The sequence below is a fragment of the Elgaria multicarinata genome, chromosome 1, assembly GCF_023053635.1.
Source record: "Elgaria multicarinata webbii isolate HBS135686 ecotype San Diego chromosome 1, rElgMul1.1.pri, whole genome shotgun sequence".
Classification (NCBI taxonomy): domain Eukaryota; kingdom Metazoa; phylum Chordata; class Lepidosauria; order Squamata; family Anguidae; genus Elgaria; species Elgaria multicarinata.
The window spans coordinates 198099384-198126398 of NC_086171.1; the positions used below are offsets into that span (position 1 = coordinate 198099384).

General features: G+C 40.9%; 1 protein-coding gene across 1 annotated transcript in view; it reads right to left on the reverse strand.

Annotated features, from left to right (window-relative positions):
- Positions 1 to 9404: 9404 nt before the first annotated feature.
- ZNF217 (zinc finger protein 217) overlaps positions 9405 to 27015 on the reverse strand; it is a 45776-nt gene continuing 28165 nt past the window's right edge. Inside the window, exons 2-6 of the mRNA XM_063146366.1 lie at positions 20091 to 21862; positions 17868 to 17993; positions 15693 to 17225; positions 12156 to 12282; positions 9405 to 10448 (exon numbers count right to left, since the gene is read on the reverse strand). Of these exons, the coding sequence (XP_063002436.1) occupies positions 12173 to 12282; positions 15693 to 17225; positions 17868 to 17993; positions 20091 to 21492 (3171 nt within the window). The 5' untranslated portion in view covers positions 21493 to 21862 and the 3' untranslated portion in view covers positions 9405 to 10448; positions 12156 to 12172. The remainder of the gene's footprint in view (positions 10449 to 12155; positions 12283 to 15692; positions 17226 to 17867; positions 17994 to 20090; positions 21863 to 27015) is intronic.

Consider the following 27015-nt stretch of genomic DNA (forward strand, 5'->3'; position numbering starts at 1 on the left):
CTTCTTTTCTTCTTTAGGTTAAAATGGAATAACTCTTCACCACTGCCACCTGCTTGTTCACCTGCATCTCGCTCTGGCCCAGACAACGGTGGTAGTGAAAAGGAGCAGCAACAGATACCACGGCCTACTTGCTCACTGGGTCTGGCCCTCTGCCTGTCCAGCAAGCAAGTGTAGCAGTGATGGGAAAGAGGAGGAGGAGGGAATCTTACCCACGGAGCCAGTACTGATCCTGTAGCAGCACATCACTATTACTACTATCTTACATTCGCATCACACTACTTTTTAGACACACACACACACTCACAACTTTTACCCTCCAACAACATTATGCTATTGGACAGATGAAATGCTTTTCAGAAGAGCAGAATGATTAAGAGGAACAAAAGGGGAAATACACTTTAAACTCACTTTCAAGCCCTGGAACCCACTGCACTTACACTAAAATACTCAATTTATGGTCCATTTTGAATCCATGGGTAATTTACTGCCCTAAGTGCAGAGGAGATTTTAATATACACCCATTTTTCCTGCCTTTTACTAGCTCCCTCCCCTTGAAGCTCTCCATTCCGGGGAGAAGGTGAACAAACAAATATTTCACGGAAAAATCCAAGGCCATGTTTTTAAGTGTTACAGTCTTCGGTCTACTGCAGTGAAATGGAAGCTCCCCTTACCTCTTGTTTGCCGTAAACATAACTCAGCTAGCAAGGGCTGGGCATCACTGGAGCCCAAGTTCCTGCGTTTAAAGATTAGATTATCCCCAATTTCACAATTTTCTTGCATTTTTCCTTTAGGATTCTTCAATTGTTTGACACTGAACATAAGAATCTAAGAAGAGCAATGCTGGATCACACCAGCGGTCCATGTGGTCCAGCATTGTGTTCACACTGTGGCCAAACAGCTGCCCACAGGAAAACCACAAGCAGGACCATCATTTTCAGTTAGTTACAGCATCAAAATTCCACAGAGGTAACACAACTGATCCTTTTGAATTTGACTGTAAATCCATAGCTGTTGCTTGTATCCGGAGAAGTGTGAGCTGGGTTCTGCTTGTGCCCTTTGAACCCCATGCGCAAAAACCACAGCTGAGATGCAGGAGACCCTTCAGAGCAGTGTTGGGGTTGAGTGAATGGGGACCTGGAGGAAATTACAGCTCCTTACCCCCCTCCCTCTCTCTCTCTCTGGATCCCACCTGATCTCTGTAGGGAAAGGACTGGGGTAACGTATTCCACCAGGGGCAGAGGTTGTTTAGGATTCAAACAAGGCAATAAACTAGGGCTGTGCACAACCTCACCCACCCACTTCAGTGTATAGACAAGAGTAGAGTGACCATATGGAAAGGAGGACAAGGCTCCTGTAGCTTTAACAGTTGTATTGAAAAGGGGATTTCAGCAGGTGTCATTTGTATGCATGCAGCAGCTGGTGAAATTCCCTCTTCATCACAACAGTGAAAGCTGCAGGAGCCCTGCTCTCTTTTGCATCTGGTCACTCTAGAGGGCTCCTGCAGCTTTCACTGTTGTGATGAAGAGGGAATTTCACCAGCTGCTGCATGCAGTACAAAAGACACCTACTGAAATTCCTTTTCCAATACAACTGTTAAAGATACAGGAGCCCTGTCCTCCTGTCCATACAGTCGCCTGAGTAAGTTTAAATATGCTGTTTGTATTCTTTTACTTTATCTATTGTTCACTGCTCCAAAAACTTTTGGATGTGGGGCACTATATAGTGTAAATAAATAAATAAATCTGTGTGTGCAGAAGGTGCTGAGTGCAACTCTGTTAGATTCCAAATGTAAAGTAACCTCAGCCTTCAGATAGGGTGAACATATGAAAAGGAGGACAGGGCTCCTGTATCTTTAACAGTTGCATAGAAAAGAAAATTTCAGCAGGTGTCATTTGTATGCAGGCAGCACCTGGTGAGATCCCCTCTTCATCACAACAGTTAAAGCTGCAGGAGCCCTGCCTAGAGTGGCCAGATACAAAAGAGGGCAGGGCTCCTGCAGTTTTAACTGTTGTGGTGAAGAGGGAATTTCACCAATTGCTGCATGCATACCAATGAAACCTGCTGAAATTCCCTTTTCAATACAATAGTTAAAGATACAGGAGCTCTGTCCTACTTTCCATATGGTCACCCTACCTCAGATAAATAACCTTTTTTCCCCTTTTCTCTTTTCAGATCTCTCCTTTATTTCATGTTCATTCCAGGTACCTCTCCATGAGCTCATACTGTCACCTTGTGGTCAGAAGACTCGCAACATATTCTAAAATAGAAAGCATTTGCTAATGCTGTTGATGTTTAGGAATATCTAATCCGCCTAACTATGCACCGAGCAGCAATTACTTATCCCAATTAAATGACATTCATTTCCATTTAGTTATGTGTATAACCGGACCTAAATCTTAGGCTCAGAATGAGTACTATATAAATTTTGTTAACCTGTTTAAAAACAGGTTAAGTCTCTCACAAAAAGAAGGGACATTTCTTTATAACTATGACTGATATTTGACCTTTACCCAAGGGGATAAAAATATATACATATATACACAAACCTGAAACTCACCCAACCTTAGGGTGACCTCTAGTATAGCTCCTGCAGTTTATAGCTTCATGGATGGAGAGGTTGCTTCAATTGTTATTGAGAGCTACCTTTAGCTATGGAAAAAGAGCTAAGCAATCCAAAGCAGGTTTATTATTATTATTATTATTATTATTATTATTATTATTATTATTATTATTATTATTTGTATCCCACTTTTTGCCCAATACTGGGGCTATATAACAAGACGGAAAGGGAACATCACTCCATTCTGGTTACATTATAGCAAAAGTGTTGCTTCTTTACCAGTTGGGAGTCCAATGAAGGTGAAAGAAGGTAAAGTGGCCCTTATATTTTTTTAATTTTATTTATTATTACATTTATATCCCACCTTCTTTCCTCTTGCAAAGCAGCCCAAGGCAGCTTTACATAGCCCTCTTCCTCTACATTTTAATCTCACGACCACCCTGTGAGGTAGATTGGGCTGAGAATCAGTGATTGTCTCAAAAGTCACCCTGTGAGCTCCACGGCCCAAGTGAGGCCTAAACCTGGATCTCCCAAATCCCAGTCCAACACTCTTAACCCCATCGGCTTTCATTTGTTGAGAATACCATGCTAAGCTGGTGAAGGTTTTTTTGCTCCCCAAAGCGCAAGAAACGTCCTTGCAATTCTTATGCTTTTTGTACAATAGCCTCCAGCTGGTGGGGGAGAATTGCCGGAGGCAACACACCCTGTGCTGAATTTATTTGCCGCACAGCTAGAGAGCATGCGGCCTTTTCCACAGGTTCACCACATTCAGCTCACTGGCAGAATGTGCAAAAACAAGAGCTAACGACATACCAGTATAGTTCTGATTAATGCACAATAGGCAAGAATGAGGTATGTTTAATAAATGGGCAATATTGACATATTTGAAGAAAATTAGCATTCAAATAGAGGCCAGGATTCCCCACCCATCAAAAGCAGCAATCAGGACAGGATGGATTTAATCATGAGATGCAAATGAGGGACAAATGGAAGTTGACATATAAGAAAGGAGGAAGCAGCAGGACAGGGAGAGGCAATTCCTACCCAACAACTCCAATTTTGAACAGGTATATTGCGTCCATCTTTGAACTGCTGCATACCTAAATGGAACAATTTAAATTGCATACCATTCCAGTGTACTAAATATTGAATAATGAATCCGTGATTGCATCCTATCTTTCTCTTCCCTATTACACAGATGTTTCAGGGAAAACCAAGTAGGCAACAGACTTTGATTGAGCTTATACCCCGTCCCACTCCCTAGAATTGATGACTCTCAAGAATAATTAAGTCGTTTCCTATGTTCTCAAGACTCAGTACTCAATCTCTGTTCCAAAAGGGGTTAAAGCCATGTAATATTGTGTTGCATAAGCTGCCTTGGGGGGCCCTCTTGTGGGCTACACGGTAAGAGGATCCACTCAGAAAGTAGTCTTCTCTCTGCAAGACTGCCTTCCCTTTCTGAACCTCTGGACAGAAATGGTTACAGGAAGCCAGATTCCAGCTGAACATCAGGAAAAACGTTCTGTTAGAGCAGTACAACAATGGAACCAATTGCCTAGGGAGGTCGTGGGCTCTCTCACACTAGAGGTATTCAAGAGGCAGCTGGACAGCCATCTGTCAGGGATGCTTTAAGGTGGATTCCTACATTGAGCAGGGGGTTGGACTCAACGCCTTATAGGCCCCTTCCAACTCTACTATTCTCTGACTCCAGTTATGTGATAGGTCCACGTGGAACCACCAGGAGCATGTCCTCTGATGACCTCAGTGATCAGGCAGGCTGGTAAGAGAGAAGGCAGACTCTCAGGGATCCTGGTCCCAAAGTATTTAGGGCTTTGTGGACTAGTACCAAAACCTTAAACCTGGTCAGTAGTGAATAGGCAGGGAGTGCAGTTCCCTCAGCAAAGGAGTTGCATGCTGAAAAGGGGCAGATCCCGATAACAGCTACTGAGTTCTGCACTAGCTCGAGTTTCCGGAGCAGCCTTAAAGGCAGCTCCACATAGAGTGCATCACAGTAATCTAGTTTTGAGGTTACTAGCACCTGTACCACTGAGGCCAATCTCTCACAGCCCAGGAGAGGCTGTACTTGGTGAACCACCCATCCGCATGCTTAGCAACCAGAGGGCAAAGAACCTGCACTTTTAACAGACCCAGATGAAAAGGGTCAAGTATGAGGGTGTACATAGAAAACATTACCCACCCATTCAGCCACAGTCCAGCCTTATGGGAACCTGCCTGCACATAATTTAGGGAGGATTTTGGTAGCAAACATGGTGGGGGGGGGGAGACTTTCAGGACAGCCCTCCACAGAACTAGACCACTAGTGCCTGCAATTCTCATTTAAAAAATGACTCAGATATCATAATGCCAAAATGGTTTGGCGTTATGCAGGTGAGGCCTGTGCCTTCAATGCTCTATTTCAATTACTTATTTCTCAGTTTTATTGAACTACATTTACATCTGAACCAGTGAATAGCGTTTTGTGCTTGCCCTCTAGAAGCTGCTTTTGCCAGTTCTATTCTTCCATCAAACCCAGCCTTGTCCACACTTAACTCCAGTATCTCAGGTAAGGATCTCTCCCATCACCTGTTATGTCTTTTAACTGGAGATGCCAGGAGTTGAGCCTGGGACATTTGCCATGCAAAGCACGGGCTCTGTCACTGGGCTATAGCTCGTGCCCCCGCCACCCCAGCTTCAAACCACAATTCACCAGCCCAATTTAGAGCAAGCATAAACCGTGGTTTGCTGGTTTGGATGGAACAGCAAACTGCGGTTTGGCCAAATCAGGAAGTAACTAACTGAAGTAAAGCACATGAGGGAGAATGCTCATGCGCAAGTAGAGTTTGTTGCAATAGCTCCTCTCTATATTTCCCCTTCATTTGGCAAAGTCCTCTAGAACTTTTGGCCAAGTGGATGGTAGTAATTGATACTCACCTATGAGATCCCGTGTAAAAAAAAGGAGCAAACAAGGATGGAGATAGCACACAAAGTGCTGTAAATTAGAGTAAATGTGTCTTTCATCCACACTCTTATAAGCTCATCCCAAACCTCTCTTTTGCCATACCAAGTGTCATGGACCCCAATTTAGTCTTTGACTTCACACTCATAAGCCCATGGTGCATCAGCCCAGACTATTCATGCAAGTCTGCAGCCTAGCTTTAAGCCCAGGAGCCCTCAGATCCAGCCACTGAGAAAACTAAGCTCATTTGCCCCAAATCTGGTTCTCTCTGCATCCACTGGTAGTTTTGCATGTATGTTTTGATTCATAAATATTTTTCTAAGATAATTTCCCCAATTAGTGATTGTAACATTTAATTTTTTTCTGCTTAATAAATTCCATTCTTGAAGAAGCCAGTGTGTGTGTGTGTTGTCATTTGGTTCTTCCTGCTGGATACCCTTTTGCGAAATTTAAAAGGTCCCTTAACAAATCTGCATTTTAAGAATGTGAGCATGTTTCTACACGTGTCTGGAGAAACACCTTTGGTAACACTACATTACCAAAGGGGGTGCTTTCAACGAGTGAGTCCTTGCATGCCTTGTAAAGTGGTACATGAGGCTTCAATATGCTTTAGGGAAGCCCTTTTCGTAAAACTCATGTGGCAACATAGACAGAGGGTACACACATCAGGCAGTTGATGCTCAGAGTGGCAATACCAGTTTTTAAAAATAAAAAATTAAGCTTATATGCATATTTATGAATAAAATTACTTGTATGAAGCAGCTTTTGGATATGGTAGGACATTAGTTCTCAGGGTTTCTTTTAGGCAGCAGCCCAAACAGCTGCAAACAAGACTTCTTCACTGGAAAAATATGTAAGCAACTTCAGCAGAAGTATCAGCCCTTAGAAATACTGGTTTCATTTTGTCTCTCAAATAAATGCTTTCCCATCACTCTTTACAACAACCCACCTACCTTGGAAGGGTGCCTGTAGAAATAGTGCTACTGATGTAATTTATGTTAGACCTCTTTTCATTGGGCAGAGAGGGTCTTTTTTATTGTTGCATGAAAGGATGTTTCCAGATACAGGGCTCCTAGCTCTACCAATTAAAAGGCACTATGCAGTTGCTCCATCTTTCCCGCCTTTGTGGATATTTTGTGGCAAGAAGGGGGGAAAAAAACAGAGGTGGTGAGAAAATGCAGGAGGGTTACAAATGGAATACGGCACCGGGATCCTTTTTAAAATTCTGTGAATGAGGCAGGGCAATAGCACAACGAAAGCATCATCTGGAAGAGAAGTATCCAGGTTTCTAACTAAACATACTGTTGTAGAGAACACCCTCTGAAAAAAAAAGTTTGTTTCCATTTGGTGGTCAGGGTGCAATTCTAAATTTCAGGTGTTATGCCACCATGACACCATAATCTGACATCCTTGAAAATGTGTGAGCCAGGAAATGCCATATTCTCTTGAATGTTGAAGTTATTTTCTACTTTTTGCAATGGTTCTGAAATTAAGTCTCTTGAACGTTGTGATTTATTTATTTCCTACTGGGGCTGCATATAGCAGATCAACCCTCACCTATTTACTCCTTTTCCTTCCTGTCACCCCAACTCCAAGGAACAAATATTGGAGAGCATACGTTTGCTCAAACAAGGTTGTGGGGTATAAAGCATCTTTGAAGAACATCTTTTTAAAGTAATACAGACCATCGTTACAGTGACTCGACGTTGGTGTAAACCTTTTACCCCCAAGCATGTTAGAAAAATATATTTCTTTTTTTAGTTTTATCCCTTAAGATGGTACATTACCTTCTGCATATCTTCCCTCTTTAAAAACACACTTTGGACATTCCCTTTCACTAACCCACTTGGATGGGGAAGTTTAGAACGTGAAATTTTGTATGCCACCATTGAGATACAAGTCACACGACTACCTTCAAACCACCTCCATGAAGTGAAATCCTGCCTGCCAAAGTATATTCAAATGTATTTAGAAGACAACAAGGACAACAGGAATATTTGCAAAAACACCATGTTTGTATTTACATCCACATGTAATAACATATTCCACTAAATTGAAAAACACATCATAAATTAAATGACTTGCATGGTGTCTACAGCTTAACAACTTATAGGTATCACAATTAAAATAAATCAAGGTGGAAGGAAATAAATATAACAAATCAACAACTTGTACCAGTATATTCATTGATATTGCAAAAAAAAAGTAGGGGGGAACACAGTAGTATCCCATAGTTAATACTGATGGGCAAAACCTACTTTGGAGACCAGGGTTGTAATTCATAAAGCACTGCTGGTGCAAATCCTCAATTTGGTTTCTACAGGATTTGTATAGCACTTAACCAGCAGAAGTGTTTGGTGGACTCCGCTCCAGGGCTGCATGTGTCATGTGACCTTTCCAGTGTGGGGAGCAGCTTCATCCTGTGCTGCAAAGGGAACATCATCAAAAACCTAGGGCCACATGGGAAGAGCCCACACTGTGGCTCTTGCTTCCATCCGTGTCACTCTTCCTGGAATCTGACCCAACAATGGGCCCGTTCAGAAGACACCATGGCTTTAACCATGGTGGTTAAGCCAGAAAGCTAGGTTGTGTTCAGAAGACACCTTAAACCATGGCTTTAACCACCGCGAATAAGGCCTTTTGCTTTATTCACCATTGTTAAAGCCGTGGTTTAAGGTGTCTTCTGAACACAACCTGGCTTTCTGGCTTAACCACTGTGGTTAAAGCCATGGTGTAAGGTGTCTTCTGAACGGGGTCGATGGTACAGGTAGGAGCAAGGGCCAAGGCTTTTGATATTGCCTTTGCAGGTCAGGAAGAAGTTCATGCTGCACAAAAGATAATGTGAGGCGTCCCAAGTTTGCATTTTTCATTCTCACCCAAATTGAGACGAGATCCTGAAAGCGTCAAAAAGACTACACCAACACAAAGTGGGAGATTCTTTTAAAAGATGTAATTAAACATAGCCCTGGACTTTCATATTTCCTTAAGATCCATTTTTTAAAAAAAAGGTGGGAAGAGAGAAACAGCCTAGTTATAGTTCGCATCCTATAAGACTCATTGAAAGTTCAGGCAAAAATAGATTAACCATCTTCCAAGTGGATTCATCTTAAAAAAAATAGGCTATAAAAGTGCAAAACTAGTAAAACAATTCTAGATTTTATGTACATATGGCTCAGCTTATGAACAGGAAAAGGGTAAATTGTGTACAATTTCCTGATACACAGCACTTCATTACATTGCCCAGTTTTACAGAGACATCAAAATTACATATCTTTAATACACAGGAAGTAAGACATTTGTTTAAAACGTCCCCAGCTTCCATACTGGGATGTGGGGAAATCTCAAAGTTGCATATTGAGGTGTGGAGAAATTTCCAAGAATATCTAGGTTATGCTATTTTACATCCGATAAACACTCATTCAACAGTGCAAAAAATATTTTTGAAACCATTTTTGTCCTGGGAACATTTAGATGTCAGACTCAAATAAAAGAAAAAATAAATTGTCACGGAAGGCTTTACATGATGCTTAGAACATCCAGCACCATAACTTCTTGGCTGGTAACAGACAATTCTCCTATTCAACATTCAGTCATGTGCAGTGGAAAAACCTCTGGGTCTACAACATGAACAGTTGCTTGATAAATATATCAAACCAACTTTGATATGTGCTGAAGGATGTCCTTATAGAATTCTAGTGACACACCAACTCTTGCCTTTGGAAAACAGTGCTGGATGCACTAGAATGTGCAGGCCATGACCTTCAAAATAGGAAGGCTAACCGATGGTCCATATATGTAACCTTGTGGAGGAGTCTCCACAGGCCTCTCACTGAAGGTAACACACAGCTGTCACACAGAGGATCTGACATTGTATTCTGACACAGTGGAAAGGAAATACAGTGGAAGAAGCCTCCATAGTGCCCTGTGGGAATCTTCTCCCATGCAACTGGCTTTGTCTACTGAATATACAAGGGCTGTTCTATTGTCAAATAAAAATATTTCTACTTGGTCTGATGAACTGCATCAGTGTTTGATGGGAATGTTAAGATGTGAGCATTGGGCATATGTACTACACATGCTTAAAGCTATACATTTTTTGCAATGTGATGTGGAGCCAAAAAAGGAATATTAAGGGGAAATGATGAGGTAAACTGAATATCCCTCACAACTGCAAGCACAACTGTCTCCAGCAATAGTTAAGAGGCTAGAAGGCATTCAGCTAAAAACCTTCTAAGGGAAAGATTGTGACTGCATATGAAGGGTTGTAAGAAGTCTTGGCGCCTATTAACAAAGAGTACAATCAATGAATTCACTTTCTCAGAGGATGTTCAGGAAATCACATCAATTTCAGCAAGTACATGGTTTCTTTGAAGAGGTTGTGGTCTTCGTTTGGTATCAATGTTCCTGTCTTACTCTGAGGGGCATTCAAACTGTGCATAAGATGAACATCTTAAGAGTACATAGTTCATTTGGAAACTTGTTTTTAAAATGTACATAATTTAAAGCACAAAGCAAAATCTGACAAACTGCTATCCTTATACAAAAATCGTCCCATTATTTTAAACCAGACAAACATAATGCACAGATTTACCTGAGGTGCAAGGATTACATACAGGTTCAAAAGTGGATCTCTCTTCAGCAGCACTCAAGTATGCAAAAATATACTTTGTTGAATATTTGGTCTATGATAATTATAAGAAAAATATTATTCAAGTTGTGGTAATGATACACACATTTGCCAGTTCTTTGCAACCCAGTCTTGGACAGAAAGTTTTTATGTCCACATCATATAAATGGGATCAGACCTTCCATTACAGAACTGTAGTGTTTGTCTCTATACATAGTACAATCACAGCTTAGTTTGGTAGCTTCCATCATTCATTATTCTCAAGAGATGAACTGTAAGGGAATTCGAAATCTGCCTCCTCATACCTGGAATACACAAACAAAAAGTTTCTGTTGCAGTGACTCACTCACAATAGATGTCAAAACAGTATGTCTGGAAATCATTAGAAAGATTTCGTCTAGAGTTCCTAGGTTTATCTACCTTCTTAAAGGGCAAACTGTATTAAACTTTAGTATAAAAATTACACTCTCTTTGGGGTCAGATTACATGCTATGTATCATAGGGCTTCCGTGAAAAACGGCATTCTCATAGTAAGTTCTCTGCCATAACATAAAGGAAAGCTTACCCAGCAACACAACATCAGTGTCTTGTAAATTTCTTCCCATTCCTAAAAGTGACAGGGGTTAGGTGGTGTACTAAACCCAAGTCCTAGCTTCCATGTTCCTGTTGACAGCCTGAACCACAAAGCCATCTCCACAGCTTCTCTTTGTAGACAAGTGATTAATGCGTTATGTTACGTGGTCGAACAAGGCAAATGAAGGAAATGCACTTAGAAAATTAAATAAGGAAACGTTTCCTGGGGCTGAGGAATCTTCACGTACACAATGACAAATCCAGAGCACCGTAACAGCAAAAACTAGTTGAGGTATGTCGACGCACAAACATTGGGTAGTATCCAACACTAATGTGAATTACTTGGCACTAGTGTAAATGACCTCTAGTGCAACAACAATAGCGTTAGCTGGCACAATGTGTCTCTCTGGAAAACCCACTACTGCACTTGAGGTTGCTTATGCTAGCACAACACAGTTTACATTAATAACAACAACAACATATAATAAAATAATATATTATAAAAATATTATAATAATATAATAATAATAATAATAATCACTACTATTTATTTATTATTGCATTTATATTCCACCTTTTTTCCTCCAAGGAAAATACATAATCCTCCTCCTCTCCATTTTATTCTCACAACAACAACCCTATGAGGTGGGTTGGGCTGAGAGTCTGTGACTGGCCCAAAGTCACCCAGTGGATTTCCATGGCCAAGTGGGGACTAGAACCTGGATCTCCCGACTCCCAGTCTGACACTCTAGCCACCACACCACACTACTATTGCATTGGATACTGCTGCTTGTCGGTGTTTAAGGAGATGGTGCACGAGGGAAACTATTAGAGGTATGATGCAGCACAAACCTGATCATTGGAATCAAGACCACCGGCCTAAAGCAGTTTATGCCAAGGAGCCCTGTAAGAGCAGTAGGTAATTCAGACTGATTTCTACACATCATGCAGAGCACTTCAGTGGAGACATTGCATAGGCTGAGCATTGCACTCTACTTTCTCAAGTATACACCAACAGGTCTTTACTTTTGACTAGTTTGCGGGAGAACTGCATCCATAGAACAGATGAGATTTTAGCTGAATGGCCCTAGGGCAGCCATTACGTTACGAAAGGTAAGCACGAACAAATAGGAGCATCATTTCAATGCCACCATCCTCCACAAGTAAGAGAAGCAACAGCCAGATTTTTAAAATAAAGTTTCTGTGTTTTGCATTAAATAGACATGGTTCTTACACTCACAGAAAGTAAACCGCATCAGGCTGACACCACACATAGCTGCATCTTGCCAAATGCTGGATGAGAAAACGTTATGCTATGTGTACATTTTGATCACTCATTAACTTACAATGCTCAGTTATTTTTCCAACGTTTCTAGACAATGTGGGAATTGCAAAAAATAAATATAACACACTTTGTGTAATATTTAAATATAGTTTACCATTCACTGCAGCCAAATTATGTTCTCTTCTCATTCAGTCGATTATGTGCATTGCCAATAAAGCTCTCGTAACTTCGCTTCTGTAGCATGGTGCTAGACAAGTGTTGATACGACACTGGCCTTTTTCCTAATAAAAGCGATCATTGGGAGACATTAATGATCAGGCTAGAAATTTCAGGAACTTGGTGAGATTCATATAGCACCATTCCCTCTATTACTGCTCAAGCTCATAATGGCTGGGTTCACACAGCACGATAACGGTCTTTTCCGTAGTGTGGGTTATTGTGTTGTCTGAACGCAGCGCATTTCCCACAGGTTGGCTTTTTAACCGTGCAGTGTGTGTGTGGGTGTGGGTGTCCTCAAACAAGTCACTTTGGAACCCATGGCTTGTTGTTGCCACACTGCATGGTTAACTAGCAACGGTGCAGAAAACACACTGTGTTCAAACAACGTAATAACCCAGCATGCGGAAAACGCACTGCATTCAGACAACATAACCCACTGTTCAACAACAACCTACACTGGGTGGGTTAGCGTGTTGTGTGAACCCAACCAATGTGTCTTATAAACTGTTTGCAACTATATATTGATCATCCACGTGAAGCTCAATAGGACAGCAAAACATACCATTGTCCCCCTCTTAAATGCAAATGATTAGAAGAATAACGTAGCGAATTGTTTCAGACTATGACATTTAAAGAGAATATTCACATGCACCAAAGAAACATATAGGCCTGGACCCAATGAACTATGGAATTACTTCCATGAGCTCAAGCAGCCTTTACGTTGCTTCCTCCTCAAAACCGCAACTTAGAGCTTCACCACGAGAGCTTCGGCTATTGGGCGGTATAAAAATGTAATAAATAAATAAATAAATAAATAAACTCCATTCTCAAATAGCCAACTGCTTTTGAAACTAAAGGGGGGTTTCAAATTCAGCATGGAGGTCAGTTGCTCAAAGAAAAAAGGTCAAACATTCCACAGGTATAGCACAAGTTTCTTGCATGAGCCTAAACAGCTTTTCAGATTCTGCTTCTGTATGCTCCAAATTACCAACTTTTGTTTCCAAAATGAATGATTTGCTACTTAATACAAAGTCTGAATTTTTTCCATTACAGAGGTGACTGTAAATGCTGAAAAAAGCCTTATGTTGGAGAGAGTAATTGTGGGAATCCAGTCTTATTACAACCAAGGAGGAATATTGATAGAACTGTGGATTTAGATTGGTCCCAGTAACCACCTAGCCTAAACACTGGCCTGAGGCAGTAAACCTCCTCTTGTGGATGTCTGTCCAACTTCAACACACATAAGATTCATAAAATATACAAAAGGAAACCCCCAAACTCCATGAATACAATAATGAAATCTAGACCCACTTTCCATTCTAAGTGGCCATTCTAAGAACTATCTTCTCTCTTCTCTCTGTACTCATTTTTTCTCCTTTTATGCTATGTCATTTAGATTGTAAAGCCTATGGGTAGGGGCTGTCTTGTTTTTATCGATCGTATGTCAACTGCCCTGTGAACCTTTTTAGCTGCAGAGTAGGGTAAAAATATGGTAAATGAATGAATGAATATATAGGAATGCAGAAGCCATGCAGGAGAGATCTGAACACATGGAGAAAACCTCACCAGTATTGCAGACCATACAGTGATGCAAATGCATTGGCATAGTACTTCTGACATGATCGTGACCCACCTTACATTCCTACTTTACTGGAGCAGTGTGGGATAGGACCAAGGGAGAAAAGCAACTACACCACTTATAACATAAGAGCTGGCCCTAATACACACCTCTAGTGAGTCCTTGCTATTGTTAGTACTGTCCCATATACATTTTACACCTACTGCTCAGAAGCACCCCCCCATTTTAAATTGTTTATTTTAATTTAGGGCCCAGTCACCATTTGGGGTAACCTGTAATGCCCCTGAACCCACTCCCGATGTAGCATCCTTCTTTGATGCTACATTGGCCCTCAGAGGCATTGTGGAGAGATCAAGATGGCCGTGGCTTCAACTACCTGGCTGACGTATCTCAGCATCTGTCTGAAAGAGCACCAGGGGACGGGGGATGCTACTCCCTTAAGAGCAGAGCATTCCCACACTGCCACTCCCAATGCCAACTCTACACTGGTAAGCTGGTTGGAGCGGGGGATGGACCAGAGTACATCTTTCTCAGTGCCCCCGCCAAACTGGCTCTGGCCCCAGGTTTGTAGGCCTTATGCTCATGTTCCCCAATACATGTGGACACGAGGTACACACAGGGGGCAGGGCCAACAGGTTTTTAAGAGTAAGTAGCACTAAATGCCATTAGAGCTCATGTAACTAGTTCAACAGTTCATTGGATGTAGGCCTATGTATTACCTTGGTGCACACACATATTCCCCATAAACGTCTGAAATAATTTACCAAGTTATTCTTCCAAGTTTTGCGATTCCCAGCACCCACGTTAAGAACACATCCACAGGATTTATGGTTCTTCTTCCCAGCTGTAAAGAGCTACCCACAATGCACATCTTCCTTTGAATGCGCTGGCAGCTAAACATGGAAGTGGCTGCATAGAAGTTTTACACGAAGTGGTATTAGTTGGTATACTGCAATCTAAGAGTGACTGGGATAAAATGCCAACACCTTCTCAATAAGAAATCTAAACACACCCACACCCACACTGGAAGGCCTTATGCTCAGTGTTCCAGCCCACCCACCCAGGCTTCTTCCACAATACTACAAGCTGTAACTGGCTCAATGCAGGCCAATTCACTCTTCTCCCACTCAGTTTCCTGTTTTTCTTTTTCAACTGACACTACACATTCTCGGGATTCTGGGGGCCACTGAGCATCCTCAGTCGTTATTGGGCTGGTTTTTGACCTTGCCCCTCTTTAAAAAAGAAAAGGGGGGGAAAGGTTCTATGCTTTAGCATATCTCAGGATGCATTCAAGCATTCTGATACATCCCTCTTGTTTCTCAGTGGCCCCATTCCATCAGCACTCAGCCACCTAAGTTTGCAATGAAGAGGGGATGACTTAGTTAGGACTGACAGAACGTGGAGATGCTAGGAAGTCTAGCATTTGGGAGCTAGATTTGTGATGATACCTCGGAGTTTACATTTTTTTTCAGCGTATCTGAATGCAAAAACACAGTGTTTCTGAGTAACAGCAAAATGACTATACTGAGATAATATGTAATATTTTTTAGTATGTAATGGGGAAATTAAAACAGGAACTATTAATTGATCTAATTTTTAAAAGCGGACTTGTATGCAGCTGACAAATATTTGTCTACTATACTAATGCTTCCAGATACATGAAATGTATCCCAGACACGTGCCACTTTGGGGCTGCACTGGGGGGGAGGGGGGATTGTAGACACACTGAGGATTATGTGAACGCCTGGCAAAGTCTTGGCTCTTTCTCCTGTGGCCAGCGGAGTTGCTAAAAGCACTACAATTTGATTCAGCAAACAGAGCGCATTACTTCGTTTTAAAGAATATTTCATCACCCTACAATTATTAAGTGCTGAAAGAGAGGCTGTTGTATACCTTCTTTTGAAGAACTGGGGACTTGGCTGCTGTTTGATCCACAGGAACTGTAAAATGGTCCAGGCCCGTACGTTTCGTATGGCTTTAGAGTAGTCACTGGGTTGATAGCATCTACTTCAGAGCTCATGAGCCCTGGTTTGACTGGCAGGAAAGAGGAGGCAGGTTTGGTGTGTGAACATTCCTGAGGTAGCAGGCTTGCATATCTGCCCGCAATATGTAATCTGCCGGCATCAGTCCCTCTCCGATACAGGGCAGAGTCAATCTGTTCTGGAGCCAAGTGACTAGGCCTCAGTCTTTTAGAAGGCAGGCCATCGAATTCCAAGTGGCTATTCCCAGCAGGTCTGTTATTGAGAAACTCGATTCCTCGATTGCTTGAGCAAGCGGCTTCGTTCAATGGAGTCTCAAGAGAGCCATTGAGGTTGCTACTCACTGCGCCTAATTGAGGAGCCAAAACCCGTGCTTTAGAATCCAGCCTTTTCCCTCTATCCTGTACTGGAGTGCTATTAGGACTGTGGTGCATTTCATGCTGATGTCTAGAGCTATTCACCTGAACTCCGATCATCTGCGGTTTGCAGGATTTCAAGTTACTTGGTGCCAAGCTGCTGGAGTTTAACCCTGAAAGGATGGGCGCTTTGCTCTGTAAAGCAGGACACTGTTTCACTTTCTCCGTGTGTAGGGATTTCGACTGCGTAAGCAGGGAAGACTTGATTTTCCCCAAGTTAGGAGGCAGCGGGAGAACATCCTTGCCCAAAAGACACGGTGGGCATCCAGTACGCCTGGCTTTAAGAGCTGCCCTATTTCTGAGACTATTTTTATTAGCAGTATTGGGGGATTTATGCATCAATCGTCGATGCACGCTTAGAACTTCTGGATATAATGTCCGGAAAGTACAAAAGGGGCAGGTGCTGGTTGCTAAAGAGCCTCGAGAAAGAGAGATGACTGGAGCATCCTGGGAAGAACCAGTAGATAAATTTAAGGGATTTTCTTGAACTATTAGTCTGCATTTTGAGTTTTCTGTGGATTCGCTTTGAAGATCCATATTTGTTCTGCCTTTCAAAGCACCAGTATGCAGTGTATTTTCTGGCAAACCGGAACTCCTTTTCCCAATCCTACCTGCAAGATTGTTTGCCTGATGATCCTTTGTGTTTTTTTCCAATTTTAAGTTTACAAGGCAAGGAACTGACGCACCCTCATCTGAGCCATCACAGTCTGTACCTTTGCTTGGGTCCTGAGTTACAATTTTCGGCTCACTCTGAAAGGAGGAAAGCATTTCTTTCTGTTGTTTTACAGGAGGGCCTCCTTTAGCATCTTTGGCATCTTCAAGGAGCCTTTTGAGATTTTTGGTTTCTGGAGCACGGCTGCTGACTGGCAAGAATCCCATCTCCTGAGAAGGTAGCAAAGCTTTGCTGTCGTTTTTCACATCTGTTGCAGCTTCTATGTTTTTGTCCTTGTGATGCCTCTCTAGGTGATACCGCAGAGATGTTTTCTGAGCTGCGGCATACTCACAAAATTCACATTTGTATGGTTTTTCACCTGAAAGAGTTGTGAATCAGAAGTGAGCATTATCGTCATTGCCCCCTTGTTCAAGAATACAAAAAATACCTTCATACTCTTCTTTCTCACTCCTACAAAATATACTAGCAGGATCAATGTTTTTGCTAAAAGTTAAAACTAGGTTTGTTAACCAGAGTGGTATCTTTTATTTAAAATAAATACTTCATTTTAAGAAATTAAAGGTAACAATTTGCTAATGGATTTACTCTCAGGTAAGTGTGTAATGATTGCAGCTTACATCTCTCTTACTTGTTAACTCCCTTAATTTCTCAGACATTTTCCTGGTTTCAATGAGCTGGATCAGGATTCTGAACACATGGAGTTCATAGCAGCATAACTCTTAACCACCCCATCTGTCTGTAGGTATCAACTACTACAAAGGAGATTTATTGCATGCAATACATTGTTCCCTAGAAGTATATCAACACCAAAGCCAGACATATTCTTATCATAATAAAATTCCTTCCACTTCAGACTCCAATCTTCACTGAAAAAAGGGGGTTGGACTCAATGGCCTTATAGGACCCTTCCAACTCTACTATTCTATGATTCTGAATTTCTTTACCTTTTCCAACTCTACTATTCTATGACATGATTCTATGATTCCATGAATTTCTTTACCTGTGTGAGTTCTGAGATGAATATTGAGGTAATAGTTTGAGCGGAAATACTTCCCACAATAACTGCATTCTCTGGAGGCTCCGAGGTTTTTAACTTTTGCTCTCTCCATGCCATCTTCATTTTTATCTTTAGATGGTGAGGGGAAAACAAGGAAATCTAAATTATAAGAGCATAAAACATGCATACAGGATCATTATGCACCCATAATGACAACAGTATATGGTATTTGGGATACCACTACTAGACACACAAACACACACAGCATATCTCATCCACCCTTTTCTTTGCCATTTTTTAAGCATCCACCTCCCTGCACCCCCAAATAGTGCAATACCTTTCTGTCTGGGCTAATATCTCAAATTCAAGAGCTACACTATATACGGTGAGTTAGCGTTTTATAGGGGTTTTTTTTAGTTTCAGATACATTTTACACCTGTGCTAGAAACATTTGTTTATGTCTAAGTCTTAAGTGGTCTGGTTCCCATTTTCTTACCCCCCAAACAATCGTGGTGCAGCACTGCTCTAGGACATTTTTTGGGGGGGGGGAGAACATGGTGGCAGTTGACAGTGGGACCATGTGTGCCACCACTCCTGCCCATAAAAAAAAAATCCCTACACCACCACTGGATTAAAGTCATTCTGAAGTTAAGAAAATGGCAACTTGGCTGTTAAAACTCATGGCAGACTAATTACACACATCACTGTTTAGAAGAAAATGGGGTGCATTCGATGCATACACTCCTCGTAAACTGGGGAAATGGCCTCCAAAAGTATGGAGCGGAGTTATTTAAGGCCTTTTCAGCACAGCTGTAAGTGGTGAATGCATACAACGTGCTGGCTTAGTTTCTCAAGGCCCATTCCAGCCCTTCCCATAACATATGATTTGGGAGTTGCTGGTCTTCAAGTGCCATACAGCATTATCCTTCATAATCCAGAAAGCAGACATGGACCAGAAAGAATTTTAAGTGGGATGATGCAAGATGGTGTAATAAATTTGATAGACCATCACTACCAGTTGTAACTATGACAACAGACTCATTGGCTTTTAATACACACACACACACATATATACGGAAAGCCAGGTCACAAGTCCAACAGAGTGCACTGAACAAATTTCTTTCTGAGATGAACAGTATTAAAATAATTGTTAAAACCATCTTCAAGGCATTTTTTTCATTTGTTAGAAAACAGGGATTTATTTATTTTTTTTAAAAAAAACCCAAACTGTATTGGGTTAAATATTGAGTGAGGGATGTCTTCATATTTCATTGCCCTTCATAATTTTGCAACAGAATAATTCAGCTAAAAAAAGGAAGAGCTATGTTTGAGAAAGAAGTTCATCCTGACCATGTTTTCTATGAGATGTTTCATACTGGGGGGGGGGGGGGGCTTTATTTCCTGTTTATGTGCTTTTCATCTCAATGGGTAATAATTGTTCGTATAGCTATCAAATTAGCCAAAAAAACATTTTGAAAGAACAATGATTTCTTTTCATTGACTCTCACATGCAGCACCTAAGAAGGACCACTAGAGGGTAGCAACCACAGTATTATGCTCACCAAGGTTTTCTCAGGTTATTAGCAATTGCATTTGTGAGAAACCAAATTCTGGTTACCAGGACCGGCTGCAAAATGGTGGTGAGCACAGAAATACTAGACAGGAAACATAACTAGTCATTTTATTAAAAAAAAAAAGGAGTCCGAACTTAGCCTTCCCCAAATGTTCACTGTATTTGGAAAATTAACACTAGCAGTCACACACTGATCATGAGCCTATACTTCTCCCTATAATGCTTATGGGTCAATACCACATGATAAAGAATTACAATAACTCCTTCCAGTTGATACACAACTGAAACGAAAGTAGATTCAGCATCAACAAAACACCTGTTGCTCCATTGCACCATCCTGAACTGCAGGTCGGCACATTGCTGGAAAAGGCGAGATGCAATCATGTGTACGTGGAACAAGTTGTACACTGTGCCTGTACTAAGGATTGAGTAAATGTCCTTTCCTTAAGTGTAGATACAACAAAGAAATTATGCCATGGCTTAAACAGCAAAATGTGGAGGTCATTCACATACCTAGGAAGAAGGGGTTTATATTAGCAAAACCTCCCCCTGACTTCTCTCAAAAGCTGTATTATGATTAAATTATGTTTAACCAAACAAAACGAGTTAAAGGGGAATCCGTCCTCTTGTAACACTTTCTTAGTATTTCTTACCTAAAGTCTCTATTAGCCCATCCTCTGATCCATCTTCAGATCCTCCCTCCATTCGGTCTCCTGATCCATTCTCATCCAGAGTCACGACGTCTGGAAGACATGCTCTCGGCTGCTTTCCTTCCGCTGAACTGGCCTCTAGGTCATTCTTTCGGTCTCGCTTATGTACTCTTGAGTGAAGGACTAGCTGGTGGTACGTTCGAAAGGCTTTGCCACACTCTGAACAGTGTGTGGGCTTATCTTTGTTCTGGGACAATTTAGAGTCTATCTCCATAGAAGGCACTTCACGGCAGGGGTATTTGAATTTGTCCTGTGGCACGTTACCAATGCCTGCATAATTTCCACTTTTGCTTGCCTTGGTCTTCCCCGTGCTTTCAGTTTGGCTCACTTTGTTTACATTCCAAATTTCCCCAAGCTCTTCTTTATCAGAAGACGAGTCATCATTGTCTGTACTTCCCTCTTGCCCTGGTTCTTTTATTTGTCCATGGCCAATAGCAATTTTACCTTTGGTAGCCAGTTGCCATGCCTGATACGTACTGAACGGATCCAACTCTCCTATCCATTTCACAGGCTTTTCTTGTTCGCTACTGCCAGGAGGCAAACGTGGTTTTAAGTTTAAGAACTGCAAAAACTCTTCTCTGGGTGAACTGTTCCCTTTGCCGTCTCTGTCAGCTTGTGAGCCATCACCACTGGCTACTGAATCTTTGGTATGTACTTTGCTGTGCTCGATTAAACTTTCCTTATTCTGAAATAGGAAGCCACAAACCATGCAGATTTTATAAGGCGATGTAATGCTCTCAGTTACTTGGTCCTGTACAACCTCATTTATTGTTATGGGGCTCTCGGAACCTTGGGACATCTTGCTTCTAGCGCCAGGCTTGCCAGTATGTGTTCTCATGTGATTTTTGAGGAACCAAGGCTCCTTAAACCTCCTTCCACACACACTGCACCAGTACGTGAAAGAGTCCTTATGCTTCCTCATGTGGGCCTCAACATCAAAAGCCTCATCAAATGTTTGTCCGCAAACCACACAGCTGAAATCTTGTCTATCCTTTTCATTGACATCCAATGATGGCAAGTCTGTTTTCACTTGTCCTTTATCAAGATGGCTAAGATATTCTGCTTCTACACGTAGAACGGCTGGTTCGCAAAGTGTTGGCCTGTGCTGTGTTAAGACATGCTTCCAAAGATCTTCTGGATGCTTGAAAGTCTGATCACAAAACATGCAATCCAAAGGCATGCATCCTTCACTATGCATCAAGAACTTGTCTTGCAAGTTCTTGTACGAGATTGTGTTCGCCCCTTTTATTGGCATAGTGGCATCATTGTTCTCCATACGTGAACCAACAGTACTCGCTATACCATCTGGCCCATCCATATACGCTAAGAGAGGTTGAGTAGGCATATTTCCTTTGTTGCTGTTAACATGAATCGTGGAGGTCTTTTATGTTGGAAATAAGGCCACTTCAATAGTTTCCAACCTGTTTGCTTACAAATGTCGGAGCCCAGACGACTCCTTTAAGAGACGTTAGTTGAATGTTTTTGCTCATCTGTAGATGTAGCTAGCCACACACAATACAAACTATTTATAAAAGTGTTCATCAGTTCTTCCACTGAAAGTACAGACTTGCTTATGCTTCCTTCCAGTTCTTTTCAGTTCATTGAACTTGCCTTCAGAAAAGCTAGTCCACTTATATCTCCACATGTAATAATTCAGATATTCTTCAGCTTGAAGAAATATGGAAATGGCTCAGCAGCACAAAGAAATTCACCACCTAAGGAGAAAGGTTAAAAACACAAACATTAACTAGAGAAACAAAAATGATGTAATAAAATAGTTTTAAAATGAAAGAAGCACCCCAGCATATTTAAACACTACCAATAAAGTGTTTTAATTGGTTTAAGAATAGGATGCCTTTGATATTCTGATGGAGATGGAAGATGAAGGAAGGTGATTCCCTTCCTTTAAAAATTCTACACACACATACACTGTGATCAACATTATTCTTCCTGGATTTCAAAGATGACTTTAAAAAAAAACAACCAAAGTCTGTCCAAGCACTTTCTAAAAACACTCCTGTGTCATCCATGTTTAAGGACATGTAATGCAGCTACTGAATTCAGATTTCACTAAATGTTTATCTTCAAAATGATGCAACTATCAAAGGAAGTTACTAATCTCTGCAAGGAAACTGCCTTAGGGAGTTACTGTAATATTCAGATTATCTTTTATACTCACATGGAGGAAACTGCCTCAGTGAAAGGAATCAAATAAGACAATTATTATGCTCTTCCAGTTCTAGAATTCAAAGATTCTACATTTTAACTGAATCAAATGTCAAGTGAAGCAAAATCACACTCCTTTATGAATACTGTTGCCTTACTTCCTTACTTTTGGCGGGGTTTATGCATGCTGTGACGTCTCAAAAATGATTGAATTTTAACAAGTACTTATTCATGACAACATGAAACTTCAGCTATGGTTAATGCCCATCTTGCAGCCATTTTGAATCTACACTGCTACTTCAACAGCCAGCCATTTGCAGAATTGGGAGTTTCTACCCTTTTGGATTACTTAAAAGCAGAGCAGCAACAGGCCTTTCAGATAAGAAACACTGTAAGACTACATAAGCCCTAATGCATGAATGTGCAAGCATATGTGTTTTTGTGATTCATTATTACTTAATAATTTAACCTCTTCAACTTCAAGCATATGAGATAAAAGTTGAATAATTTTGATTCTCCTTGCTTATTAGTCCAGCAGACCTAGTAATCCAGCTTTCAAAGCATACATTTCTAATAGAAAGCTCAACAGCTTGTTAAACACATGGACTACAAGTTTGCATAATAAAAACAGCATTTTCATAGTGCTTTCAAGCGTTCAAGGTACTTCACCTGCTGTGTAATCCTTACATAAAATATTATTATCCCCATAGAATAATGTAGATGGGAGAGGGGGGCTGATATTGGGGAGTGTGTTTTGCCAAAGTCCACCTAATGAATTCACGGAGGACTACCGACTTTGTAGCTCAGCCTTAGCTACCACAATACACCAACATGTGCATCCAACAAGTTACCATTTCACCTCCATTTGTGGACCTTCTTACTTGCATTTATATCCAGTTCTGTGTTTTATTCCTGACTGGGTGGGAAAAGTTTTCTGCTACTTGAAAGCTAGCTTTTGTACTGGCTAATAAAACCCGGTCCAATAAAAAGTATCATTGGAGCCATCTGGAATGCTCTCTTGATTTTTAAATCCACACATTCTATGGCACATTTACTCAGCTATTGTTTGATGTTGAATGTTCCAGAGGGAACTGCACTCCCCCTTAAACTTTAGGGCCTAAAGGGTCAGGTTAGCAATCTGGGGGTGCCCTTGGGTCGAGCATTGACACTGGAGATACAGGTGGCTTCAGTAGCACACAACACCTTTTATCAGCTTAAGTGGATTATTTCCATTAAAACCTTATCTGGACCAAGATATCCTAGCTACAGTTATTCACATTCAGGGTAATCTCTCATTTGGGTCACTGCAATGCATTATATGTGGGGCTGCCTTTGAAAACAGTATGAAAATTTCAGCCAAAAGTCCAAAATAGGGCAGCAAGATTGCTAAAAGGGACTGGCCTATATGATCAAATAATAATAATAATAATAATAATAATAATAATAATAATAATAATAATAATAATAGCAGCAGCTTCCAATCAGTTTCTCAAGTCAATTAAAAGTGCTAGTATTAAAATTCAAAAGCCTAAGCGGTTTAGGGCCCAATTACCTAAAGGACAGTCTCATCCCATATAGAACTGCCCAGACCTTAAGATCATCTTCAGATACCTTTTTCTGGATGTCCCCACCAAAATGGTGGCACCCCAGGTGTGGAATGCCCTGCCCTCCCCAAGAAGGCCTGCCTGGAACCTACATTGTAATAATTTAAGCTCCAGGTAAAGGCCTTCATTTATTTATTTATTGCATTTCTATACCACCCAATAGCCGAAGCTCTCTGGGCTGTTTACAAATTTAAGACAATTCAAAACATAACATTAATATAAAACCATAATATAAAATTTCTTAATCTCCCAGGCATTTTAGTCATTCAGATTTCTAAAACTTCTAGCATTTTTTTTAAGATCTTCCACTACTGCTGGTTTTTCCTTTCAGTTTTATTCTATTGCTTATTTGTTGCTGTTCGTAAAACATTTAAAAGTTTTTTTAAATTGTGCATTACTGGGTTTTCATATTGTGTATCATTTTGCGCTTTATTATGTGACTGGCCCAGAGTGCTTTGACTACTGGTCAGTAAAGAAATGTAATACATATTAATCTCTGTTCTTAATCTCCCTTGCAACGTTGTACCACTGCAAGATAGTTTCCTGGTTCATACATAACAAGAAGCAACCATGGCTGAATTTCCCTGCAAGACTTTTCATTGCAATGGCAGCTGCCATTTTGAATATTCAATCCATGATGTGTGGGTGGGTGGGGGCTGTACCTTGTTACATGCAAACTCAGAAAGGCTGTGGGTTGTAGGGTTGCATGGGAGATTTTACAGTTACGAGTGGCTTGTTAACCACCCCCACAATCCAATTTCACTAGGTTCACACATAACAAGCTTTGGCGTGCACTTGGATATTCAGAATGGCGACCACAACCATGGTTTCCTTTTTGTAAACCTCCCAGAGAGCTTTGGCTATGGGGCTGTATATAAATGTAATAAATAAATAAATAGAAGTCCTGTGGGGAAATTCACCCATGGTGGGTTCTTGTTACTTGAGAACCAAGCCATTTTCACAAAACAAGGTGACTTAATGAGAAACAATATTAGTCCAGATACCTAAATGGATGATTGCTTTCTCTTCAAAGCCTTAGTTCTGTTCATTTGAGGAAGGTTGTTTGCTGGCAATAAACAGTGCAGTTACGCTTATTAATTGCAGTAGAGTCATAGCCAAGAGCTTGTGTGGCAAAATGGCTGAAGTACCAGGTTTAGTTGCAGGAGAACTCGGTAAATGATTTCCCTTCCAGTTGCCCTCCCTTCTAGAGTACAAATTCTTCTTGTTGGACCTAACATCAACATCAATCCTAACTAAAGTTACTACTTAATCCAGGATCTGAAACCAACTCATTTTTATTACTACTTTTTAGCCCTAGTGGGAATGACTGGTTGGCAGGAGCCAGCTTGCTGGCTAGCTCCTACTTGTTCACATTAACCCAGGTTTTAAAAAAACAAACCTGGGTTGATGTGATGTATGTATGAACCAAGGTCATCTAGTGAAATGTCATGGCTGAGTAGAGATTTGAACTTTGGTCTTCCCAGTCCTGGCCACCAAAGTAACCAATATCATTTTGTCTGCCAAACATTAGCTCCTTAATCCCTTTTCTTGATTTAAACTGTATGCTTTCAGTCCTATTCATCACAATACATGCTAAATACACAGGCACACCACAAATTTCTAATAGCTTGGAAGTTCTGATTACTACAGAAGTTAACAGCTAAAGCACTTAGGAGTTTCAACATTAATTTCATTTGAACACAGATTTCCATTGCAGCCCTTTGGCATCCTAGATCAGATTTTCCAACTGGGGTGCATATTAAGTTCAGAAGTTCCATTTTTCATGACAAAGAAGCCTGCATAACAAGATAAAGCCCCTTAAAATCAAGTTGCCACATGTACACACACTCCATTAGTAGTTCATACTCCCGACTGCTTCATTTTAACAAAGAGCAGATGACAACTAACTTAAAGGAGAAAAGATACGAAGACTGAAATGATCAGACAGCAACTTCAGGCTCTCTCCCACACTTCCCAGACAGGAAGCTTTTAGGAGCAGGAACTGAGCTTTTTATGTGGAAATGACACCCAAGTACATCATGGACTCTATTGAAAATTTAAGTTAAACAATAAATCAACATAAGAATTTCTTGCACCTAGACCTCAACTCAAGCAGATATAGCAAGTCATTCTCCCATTAAAGAAAAATAATAATCATTTAGCCCTAGAGTGATAACTGAACTGTTTACATCAAACAACACAAACGTAACACCTCTATGCATTTTTTTTAATTGCACCTAGGAAATCCAAATTCTGCAGTCTATAAATTCTGCCAATTGAACAAACTTGCATACTTTATACTGGGTTTTTGATTTTTTTTTTTCGTGATAGGAGAAGAGAAGATGCCCTGGCTCCAAAAGACTGTGGCCATTCTGGCTCCAAATGACTGGCTTCTGAAATTTCAAGCAGGTGTTGCCCATGCAGATCTTGATAGTCATTGTTTGTGCTCTTTTTTATTTTAGAATGAAAAGATTCTTAGGAAGCTGAATTCTTTGCCAATTACCACGTTCTGAACTCTTTAACAAAATCAAGACGCATAGGCAGAGAAGCAAACTTGCCAGGTGCGATTTGGCTCTAAGCCCCAACATCAGTCAATGGATTCTGCCATGGGGGAAGGGAGGCAGAGAGCAGAGAAGAATGAGACAAACCCAAACTTTCAGATCAAGTTCCAGATTATTCTGTCTTGGCTCCACAGACGAGATAAAATTGAGTACTATAGTGGATCAACACTTTAAAAAACATGTCTTTAATCCACCCATTATGCTGTGTCCATGCTGATTTTTTAAATTAATTATTCTGATAAAAGAAATACACTCTCTCTAAAAATGTGTCTTAATAGTAGTTTTCTCTCTTGTTGACTATTCAGCCATGAAGAGTTGCAGAACTTTGTTCCTCTAAGACCCAACATGCCAAACAAGAATCACCAAGCACCTCATAACTTGGGCTTTACTGGCTATGAGATTGCCTTGTGAGCGCAGCCCGAACCATTTTTTTTTAACTTGGCATAACTTTCTCTGTTTGATGCTTCTTAGGGTGCAACTTAGTTGGAAGGGGTGCAACTTCATTTAGCACGTGTGTAAGTAGATTCACTCAAAATT